The sequence below is a fragment of the Mesoplodon bidens genome (genome assembly GCF_964165515.1).
Source record: "Mesoplodon bidens genome assembly, chromosome: 16".
NCBI classification, from domain to species: Eukaryota; Metazoa; Chordata; class Mammalia; order Artiodactyla; family Ziphiidae; genus Mesoplodon; species Mesoplodon bidens.
Genome location: NC_138173.1, coordinates 45,391,195 through 45,401,683, shown reverse-complemented (window position 1 = coordinate 45,401,683; position 10,489 = coordinate 45,391,195). Strand labels below are relative to the sequence as shown.

Sequence of the window (10,489 nt, the reverse complement as noted above, 5' to 3'; positions counted from 1 at the left end):
ATGTATCAGCTTTCATTTAAAAGGAGTAAAAAATCATGAATCATTTAAATCAGGAAATTGGAAATTTCCACTTTTTGTCTTGTGTGGGTACGTAATAGTGGTGGTGTTGGGGAAATTGGGGAGATCAGGGTGATAAAAGAAGGTGCTGCAAAGTCAGCTCTATGATCCTACGATTGGACCTTCTGGAAAGGCCCTTACATAACTACCTTACTTCTCCAATAAAAGGCTGTGTATTTCTTCCCCTTAACTGATTTTACACTTCCACTTTAAATGTAACTGAGGATGAAGGACGAGAAACAAAAACAAAAAAACCCTAAGGGTCCGCAAAAAAAAAATTAGGGCTGCCCTAGGGGAAATCAGAGCGAGAGAACGAAGGACCCCTCTTCCTTCCCACCTCCCCGGGGACACACACTTAGCCTCCCTCCAGGACTCCCCGCCCCTGCCGGTTCGCCCCTCCAGCCCCCCCGCCTCCTCTTTCCCTAACACGTGCTCTCCGGAACACTCACTCGGGAGATATCCCACCCCCCCGGGGCGGGGGCTGGGCTCGGGAGCCGAATGGACAAATCCGGACGCGCCTTACAGCGCCGTGGCCCGATAACGTTGAGCCGCCCAATCGAAAGGGCCTTACCGCCCGTTTCCCGGAGCCCCGCCCCCTCGCAGCCGTGCCCCCGCCCGCCGGTCTCCTCCCTCCTTCTCCTCCTCCCGTTCGCCCCTCCCCTGCCGCTCGGGAGCGGAGCTTGCGAGACGGAGAAACTGGGGCAGAAGTGAAGATGGCGGCGGCGGTGCTGGCGGTGGCGGCGGCTTCTCGCCAGTGACGCGCGGTGCGGGCTCATCTCCCTCCCCACCTCCCTAGTCCGGACCCCGTCCGCCACCGGGACCACACCGGCCCCGCAGCCCACAGGCCGTCCCGCTCGTCCCTCCCCAGTCGGCCCCTCTCCGGACGCCTGGCTGCCGCTGGTGGCGGCGCGCCCCGGGTCCCGGCCGCCGGCCTTGCACTCCTGCGCGCTGTCGCCGGGGGAGCGGGTGGCGTGTTGATCCGCCCTCCTGCCCGCCCCGCCGGACCGCCGCGCCGCGGACACACGCCCGGCGGGGAGGTGGCGGCGGCGGCAGCGGCCCCTGCGCATTTGCTTCTCTCCATTTGGGGACTGGAGGGCGGCGGCGGCGGCTGTGGGTTTTGGGGAGGGGAAGGGGTTGGGGGGGGAGCAGAGCGGGAGGGGGCCGTGCTCAGGAGGAGGACGAGAAGGAAGCACCATGACGTCCATCCATTTCGTGGTTCACCCGCTGCCGGGCACCGAGGACCAGCTCAATGACAGGTAATAGGGCCGGCGGGCTGGGGGAGGGGCGCCTACCCGCCCTCCCCTCCCCCACGGGGCCGCGCCGGGGCGGGCGCCGGTGTTTACGCGCCGTCCGGCGGTTGGGGGGGGAGGGTCCTCGCTGCACCCGGCTAGGCCCCTTCCGGGGCAAACTTCTGGTCCCGGGGGCCCGGGGCCGCGGGGGCGAGCGAGATGTGGACGGGAAAGCGCACTGCACCCTCCACACCCTCGTCCCTCCCCCCCTCCACGAAGGAGCCGCGTTGAACTCGGTGGAGATGGGGGGGGGGAATCCGGCTCCCGGTGCGGGGGGAGCTGTAATTACCGCCCGGCCCAGGCTCGAGGAATCCATATTAGTCAAAGTTGAATTGAGACAGACAATGCGGATGGGGGATGGTGGAGGTAAAAAGAGAGGGAAGAGGAGAAGCCGGGCGAGGGGCCCCGGGTTAGGCTGGGCTCGCCCGGGGCCCTGGGAGCTGTGTCCGGTGTGGTGGTCGGACCTGCGGGGCCTGGAGATCCCGGGGGAGCGGGGAGGGTGGGGAGAAGCTGATTCCCGGCGGATCGCGGCTGGGGGGGAGGGAGGAAGCGCCATGATTATTGTTATTATTATTAAATTTGTGCCCCTGCAGTGAGGTTTGCCTGTCCAGGGAGGGGATGAATTTAGGCGCGGGTGGGGAAGTGGATTAGCTTTCCTTGGCTCTGCTACTCCCGGAATGGTGCACGCAGCTCCTGCCCCGGCCCCAGTGGTGCGAGCTTTTTTGTTTCCTTTTTTATTCTAATGATAGTGTTTTCCTGAGTTGTAATTTGACAGCTGAAAGCCGAGCGTGGAGTCAAAGGAAAACTCTTACGTTTGCAGTTCGCAGTGCTGCTTTTCTTAACACGCTGTAAAATTTCTGGGATGGGTTTTGCTATGGGCGGAGGAGGAATTATGATTTTTTTTTTTAACCTTTCATGAGAAGGCTGTTTTGGCCCTGGATTCCTCTCCTTCCCTCCTCCACCGTCCCCTGCCAGGTTAGGATATTGAATTGCAGGGCCGCATGTTCTCAGGGAACTGAGATAAAGCAGGAAAAGTTCCTTCACTGTTGCAAAAGAGACTCCGAGGAGGTTGAGGGAAGCCTCCATTAAAGCAAGTCTTAGAATCTAGAACTGAGCTCTAATGATGGGCTAAATGTTTACAGGGTCAGAAAGGGGGACATTTTAAGTCCCTTTCTATCCTAACACTTTCGCTGCTCTCTGTTCCTTATAAATATGGAAGGCCATCTGGGCCCAAGTTTAGAAGTTAGATATAATTTTTGCTAAGTGACCGGGTGACATAAATTGCACGATACCCTGTTTGTCATGCGCTTCCCGGCGGCAGTAAGAGGCCTAACTTGCTGCTAAGATACTGGCCTCTGTCTCGGAGTATCTAACCGCCTCAGGTGGGGCGGACAGCCTTTCAATCCGGGAAGCTGGAGGCTTGGTTTCTGGCGTTGGGTTTGGATTTGTCTAATCTTTGCTGTAACCATATAATACTTAACATGTTTGTAAAACTTTTGGAATACTTTCTGAAAATACTAACCATTTGGAATTGTCACGTAGTTCCTTTAAATACTGAAATAAGTTTTAAGTCATTTATTTTAACATTTTGTAATGCGATCCTTACTCCGGTTTTGTTTCATTACAGATCTTTTGTTAAGACTTTCACATAAGGTTTTTTGTAAATTTTAGAACCACGCTAGTAGTGTGGATAGCTGTACTGTCTGTCATTCATAGAACCGAGTTGGTAGTGCTTGTAGTGCAACTTGTCTTGTAACTTTGAAAATTGCACCAGGAGAGAAGTAGGGTATGTTTTTTTATATTAGTCCTAACTTTATATACGAAGAATCCTGACTAGCTTACTCAATTGACTGTGCATACCAAAACCTATTTTGCATTTTTGTTGGGCACTTTGAATAATTTTTGAGCATTCCTTTTGTTTCAGGTAGTCTGGAAATTGACATGTATCTTTTTTAAAGCTACCTTTTCTTTTTCCATTCCTGGTGTAAACAAGTAATCAGCTTTGTTTCTGACTTCTGTAGTGTCGGTATACAATATTAAGAATAGTTGGATCATCTTCAGTTTTCATTTCATAAGAAATAAAAGAGGTGGATCTGATGAGATCATAAAATGTGTGCATCAAGGTGGCAGATATTTGAACAATAGGAGAGGGCTGTAGGTAAAATCTTAGGAACCTCTAGTTTTATATAGTAGCAGTAAAAATGTCTGGTCTGTTGAGACTGACGAAGGCATCATTTGAGGTAGTCATGCTTTTTTAGTTTTGAAAAGTAGTTGACTTGTGGTGGAGCTGTTCTGTGTCTCCCCTTCAGAAGAAAGTTCATGTTTGCATACCTAGTTGCAAAGTAATAGGATCAACCTATTGCTGCATTGCTTGGGGGAAATTTGTTTCCAAAGGAGGTTGGTTTTCTGGAACCTTAAAACTTACTAGAATATGCCCAGAATATTTTTGTCTTCAAGTAAAAGTCTACCAAGGTTTAAAGTAAGTTTCGGTAATAGAACTGAATATGTTACAATGGGTTGATTTTCTTTGTATGATAGTCACAAGTGAAATGATAAATGGTAGTTCGGGATGAAAGATCTATAAATAGGTAGACTTTAGCCTTTACCCGAAAGCAGTAAGACTGGATAGGAAGCATGGTACTACAAATAAATTGCTCAAAGAAAACTTAGGGGTCTCAAAACACCAATATTTTCTTCTACAAATAAGTTGTCTTTTTAAAATAACCACATCCTGTTAAAAGTCATATATTTTAGTGTGATGGCTCAAACATTTAAAGTGTACTCAGCATTTAAAAAAAAAAACCCGTTTGTATCTGATATTTTTTTTCTTTGTGTTTTCGTACTTGCTATTTCTGTGATAGTCTTTGTATATTGGGTTAAAATCTTTAATTATTGGCTCTGGGAGACCAAATAATGCAGTAGATGAATATAGGCGGGGATGGGGCAGAGGAGAGGAATTCAGAGAGCCTAGGGTGTTGGTTGTAGCTTTCCAGAGTGATTACAAGGTCCCTGGTGCAGAGCGCTGGCCCTCAGCAAACACTCATTGTATCCAATTGAAACCATTCAGTGCTCAGATACTTGTGTGACATTTTGATTTTCTTTCTAGTGAATTTCTCAAGTTAATGCTATGTTCTTGCTTAAAACATTGTCTCGAGAAATAACAAAAACCATAACAAGAACATGGTTCTAGGCATTGAGACTAAGGGGAGAGATGGAAGTGCCAGCTCACCAAACCCTGGAAAGTGCCAAAGAAGTCATGTAGATAGTTTTTTCACTGATGAGCTGGAAAATTAGGCCCTGAGTTTTATCCAGGGTACTGACAGATGAGGTCCTCATGATGGGTCTTCTGATGTTTAAAGTCCAGGGCTCTTTTCAGTATTCCACATGGCCTGTACTCTGGGAAGTCTCTGCTTTCTGAGGCATCCCAGCCTTTGAGCAGCCACCTACCTGTCTTAGAGTTTTGATTTCCCTTTCCCCTCAACTCTTCCCTCCTGGGCTCCAAATTGATTTAGGCCTTTTGTCAGGGGGTGGACCCTCTTAACCCTTTCCTAGTACTAGGTTAGGAGAGGCCTTTTAAGTTGATAGTGTCCCTGTGACTAGTCCCTGTCTTGAATTACTCCTCGGGATGCAGGTTGGCTACATTGCAAACCAGTTCTCATTTTTGGTCTGTATGTGGAATTTTCCTGTGAGCTTCACTTTTAGGCATTATAATGTGTTGTGTGATCATAAACAGTCTTGGTTGAGATTGTCATATCAAAAGGGTTTTTCTCCACGGAGCTCCCCCTTTAGATGCTGTAAGGCTGCACAGTAAGATAGTGTAGACAGGGGTTTGAAATTTGGAATTCCTAAATCTGGGTTTGTCTCAGCCCCCCTACTTATTAACTGTGTTGTGGTAATTGAGTCATTTAACTACTTACAACCTCACTCCCTGTCTCTCCTCCTCCCCACCCCCTCACACCTCAGTTTCTTTCTTTTTTTAAAAAAAAAAAATTATTTATTTTGACTGCACCGTGTCTTAGTTGCGGCACACGGGATCTTTAGTTGTGGCATGCGAACTCTTAGTCGCGGCACGCGTGTGGGATCTACTTCCCTGACCAGGGATCAAACCCAGGCCCCCTCCATTGGGAGTGCGGAGTCTTACCCATTGGACCACCAGGGAAGTCCCTCACACCTCAGTTTCTAAATCAGGTATAGTACACACCTCAAGGTTGGTGAAGAATAGTTGAGATAGTGGGTGGGAAAACACAATATTATAATGTAAGTTCTGTGGAAAATATTATAAAGAGATGGTTAATTTTTACTGCTTTTATGTGTTGTCTGGTTTCCAAAGAGAAAAGCAGGAACTCAAAGAAATTGCCCTAGAATATCCTTAGCATTGAACGCAGCATCCAGACTGTTAGTCTTAGATCAGCGATTCTCAACTAGGTGCAGTTTTTGCCCCCCACGGGATATTTGGCTGTGTTTGGAGACATTTTTTGATTGTCCCCGTTGGGGCATTGTTACTGGTCTCTAGAGGGTAGAGACCAGAGATGTTGCCAAACACCCTGCAATGCACAGGACAGCCCCGCGATAAAGTATGGACCTGTCCAAAATGTCAGTTGTGCTGAGGTTGCAAAAGTCTGTCGTAGATTATCTTGAATGTACATAGATGTAAAACTAAATGGAAACTCATGAGGAAAAATTCAAGCAATGTAAGTTAGTCTCAAACCGTGACTTGTTTTAAATTGAAATTAATTAAAATGAAATAAAATTAACAAGTCAATTCCATGGTATCAGTGGCCACATTTCAAGTGCCCTGTACCCACATGTAGCTGGTGGCACCGGATTGGACAGTGCAGATACAGAACAGTGCCATGATCACTGCAAATTCTGTTGGGTAGTGTTGACACAAAGTGTTTTTTTGCACAAGGCATGGCATTTAGTGAGTGCTCCTTTTTTTTTTTTTTTTTAGTTAATTAAGTAATTTATTTATGGCTGTGTTGGGTCTTCATTGCTGCGCTCGGGCTTTCTCTAGTTGCGGTGAGGTGGGGCTACTCTTCGTTGTGGTGCGAGGGCTTCTCATTGCGGTGGCTTCTCGTTGTGGGCTCTAGGCGCTCGAGCTTCAGTAGTTGTGGCACGTGGGCTCAGTATTTGAGGCTTGCGGGCTCTAGAGCACAGGCCCAGTAGTTGTGGCACACGGGCTTAGTTGCTCCATGGCATGTGGGATCTTCCTGGACCAGGACTCGAACCCAGGTCCCCTGCATCGGCAGGCGGATTCTTTTTTTTTTTTTTTTTTTTTTTTGCGGTACGCGGGCCTCTCACTGCTGTGGCCTCTCCCGTTGCGGAGCACAGGCTCCGGACGCGCAGGCTCAGCGGCCATGGCTCACAGGCCCAGCCATGGTTCACGGGCCCAGCCACTCCGCGGCATGTGGGATCTTCCCGGACCGGGGCACGAACCCGTGTCCCCTGCATTGGCAGGCGGACTCTCAACCACTGCGCCACCAGGGAAGCCCGGCAGGCGGATTCTTAACCACTGCACCACCAGTGAAGTCCGATTGCTCCTTTTTTTTTTTTTTTTTTTTTTTTTTTGCGGTACGTGGGCCTCTCACTGTTGTGGCCTCTCCCGCTGCGGAGCACAGGCTCCAGACGCGCAGGCTCAGCGGCCATGGCTCACCGGCCCAGCCGCTCCGTGGCATGTGGGATCTTCCCGCACCGGGGCACGAACTGTGTCCCTTGCATCGGCAGGCGGACTCTCAACCACCGCGCCACCAGGGAAGCCCTGCTCCTTATTTTTATTAGGAACTGTTGGGTTTTAAAGACTCAAGCATATCCTCGTCCACTCAGTAGGAGCCAGAAAATAGGCCAGGGATTATGTGGAGCCAAATGAACAAAAGCTGTGGTGGGTGGAGGTTGTAATAGTTGAAAGCTGCCTAAAGTTTAATTGTGCTGCACCAAAAAACACAAGTGTTAGGGTGCAATAGAGCATCACGTCACCAAACCAGTGGGAAATCTGACTATTTGATTGTTGAGATTGTTACCTAGAAACAGCAATGCTAGAGTGACTTTATTGGGAAGGTACAGGCAAACTTCACTGAAATGATTAAGTTGTTTAAGGAAAGTAAGATTAAAGACAGGGTATGAAATAGCCAAATAAAAAATTGAAAATCAAAACAGAAGGGAAGATCAGTTTTATAAATCAAGAAATCAGTGAGTGACTAAATTGTAGGTTTAGGAGTAAACAGACACTTGGGAAGGAAATTACATAGTACATAGGAGCACAAGTAGGAATAATGGGATGAACTTTAGAAAGGTCAGGATTTTTCCCTTAACAATTAGGTTATTTAGGAAATAGTCTCTAAAGGAAAGTTTAATCACTGAAGACTGTCAAATTATGCTTAAGTAGATCTTGCAGGGTGTATTGAGGGGAGTAATTTTATGTTGCAGGAGGATGTACTCGCGTCTTTTTGCCCCGTTTTTATCATACATACACTCGGCCGTTGGTATGCACAGGTTTCACATCTGCAGATATTGAGTGCAGGCTATTCATTGTACTGGTTATTTTATAAAGGGACTTAAGGAACCGAGGATTTTGGTATCCGAGGAGGCTCCTGGAACCCATGCCCCTCGGAGACAGAGGGACGACTCTACTTCTAGTTAAGAAAACAAACTCCAATTATAGTCCGTGTTTCTGTCATTTTGACACCTTGGCATTCTGAGCAAATGACAACAGTCTGCCCTCCTGGGTGACTATAATTATGCAATGTTGATTTGTTTTTGTAATTGATTTTTAAGTTTTAACTGTGAAAATTATTTTAAAACTTTTTATTATGGAAAATTTAAAGCATATACAAAAGTAGAGAGGATGGTATAGTGAACACCTATGTACAAGAGTTATCACCCAATTTCAACAGTTATCTAGTCGTGGCCAGTCTGGTTTCAGGCCTCTTCCCTATTTATTCCTTTTCCTCAGATCATTTAATTGATATACCTTCATCATGTATCTCAAAGATGAAAACTTAAAAAAAAATTACCTTAATCTCGAAGTTCAATCTGTTTAGATTTTCCTGTTGTCCCATAAATGCTTATTTTTGATGACTGACAGTTTTGAAATTTTACATAATAAAACTGAGTTTTAACGTGTTAACAAAATTCGACATTCTTAAGAGTAAGAGAAAATTTGTGTGGATAATAGCCTTAGAGGGACAGCCAGCATCACACTGGAAATCTTAATGCTCCTTACAGGTTGACCAATGCTGTCATTCCTTAACTTCCAGTGTGATATAGCAAGTCGCTTGTAATAATGGTTATGTACTGATGGAAAGACAAGGTTCTTGAAATTACGTGATTTTCTGTGGAGCACACGGAGGAATAAGAATAAGTCATGGAAAGTTTGCAGCATTCTTCTAAGTTAATATATAGAGGTAAGACTACTGGTAAATTGAACCTGGCTATTAGAAATTATTCTCTAATGGGATCATATTTTACATATATTTTCTTGATAGATCACTGTATTGCTAATAAACCCCTTCAGAATGAGAAATACGGTAAATTCTTAGATAACTGTGGTTTGTGACATTCTCATTTTTGTCAGGATATTGAATAAAGTGTTAAAAATTAATGTTATTTCACATGTAAATAAAAATACAATTTGTTTTACCCAAACAGCAAAAGTAATGTTATTTGTTCAGTTTCCAGTGGTGTCACTCACCTTAATAAAATGTTTTCAACTTCCTCTCTCCTTATGTATTTTGTAACTCAGCTTTATTGAAGTATAATTTACATACAGTAAAATTCACCCTTTTTTTTTTTTTGCGGTATGTGGGCCTCTCATTGTTGTGGCCTCTCCCGTTGCGAAGCACAGGCTCCGGACGCGCAGGCTCAGCAGCCATGGCTCACGGGCCCAGCCGCTCCGCGGCATGTGGGATCTTCCCAGACCGGGGCACGAACCCGTGTCCCCTGCATCGGCAGGCGGACTCTCAACCCCTGCACCACCAGGGAAGCCCAAATTCACCCATTTTTAAGTGTACAGTTTGATGAGTTTTGACAAATGTATACAGTTGTGTAACTACCACCACAATCAAGATATAGAACATTTTCATGACCCTCAAAAATTCCCTTGTGCTCCTTTGTGCCCAGAAGTCCCTTCCCACCATCATGCCCCTGAAAACAATTATTCTTCTTCCTCTCACTGTAATTTTGCCTTTTTTAGAATTTCATGCAAATGGAATCATGTGTTTGGTGTCTTTTCCTTAGCACGTGTAGCAGTTTTTCTTCTTTTGTATTTGTGGTAGTAGTATTTCATTGTTTGTATATAATACAGTTTTGTAATCTGTTTTCTAGCTGATGGGAATTTGGGTTGCTTTCAAGTTTCTGGCTATTTCTTAGTTTTTATTTTTTAAAAATTCCTTCCTATAAAAAACATAGAAGATCTGGAAAACAAAGATCAATTTATAAAGTCTAGCAAGGTTGCCATCACTGGTAATGTTTTGGTGACTTTCTGGTCCCTTTTTTCCTATACATGGATTTTTTTTTAATATAGTTGTGATTATGCTGGATATAATTTTATGTATTTTGAAATTTTTCTTGACTCTAAAATGTTACGTTATTTTTCATAGGAAAAAGCTCAAATTTTTAAAAAGTACATTTTTCTCGATAACAAATTTTCATGTTAATTAAAGTACTGGTATATATATAAAGAGATTATGTTTTGAAATTTCAGTAGTAATAGTGGTACTCTAGATTGCTGGTTATAAAGATTATGACAGTGTCCAGTTTAGGAAGCACTGTGAATTCTCTTGAATAAATCAATAGAATTTTATTTCCATTCTCATCAGTCCAGGCCCCGTTTTTTGTAGTACAGAAAGAAAAGTGTTGAGAACCTACCATTTCAGAGCCAAGAAATTGGCTCTGTTCCAGCATGAATCTGCTGTTCCAGAATTCAGACTATAAGGTGTTCTAGCTCTTTTCGTGAACTCAGATACCAGGTTTTCCTCACAGACAATCTGAAACTCCAGAGATAGGCTTTGCATGAGTGGCTCCAAGACCCTGTTAGAGGCCTGGTGGAGGTCCACCTGAGTGTTTTTTTCCTGGGACAGCCTGCTCTGTGACCTGAAAAGTCGAGGAGGATGGGTTTTCTAAGCTTTAAGAAAAAGCCAAATTTGAGA

The 10,489-nt window shown here is 45.4% G+C and overlaps 1 protein-coding gene across 7 annotated transcripts in view; it reads left to right on the top strand.

The window, feature by feature from the left end:
- The first annotated feature begins 1,210 nt into the window (after positions 1-1,210).
- Positions 1,211-10,489, top strand: part of UBR5 (ubiquitin protein ligase E3 component n-recognin 5) — a 139,284-nt gene continuing 130,005 nt past the window's right edge. For all 7 annotated transcript variants that reach the window (XM_081258173.1, XM_081258172.1, XM_081258169.1 and 4 more), the window contains exon 1: positions 1,211-1,313. In XM_081258173.1, coding sequence (XP_081114299.1) covers positions 1,252-1,313 — 62 coding nt within the window. In that variant the 5' untranslated portion in view covers positions 1,211-1,251. The remainder of the gene's footprint in view (positions 1,314-10,489) is intronic.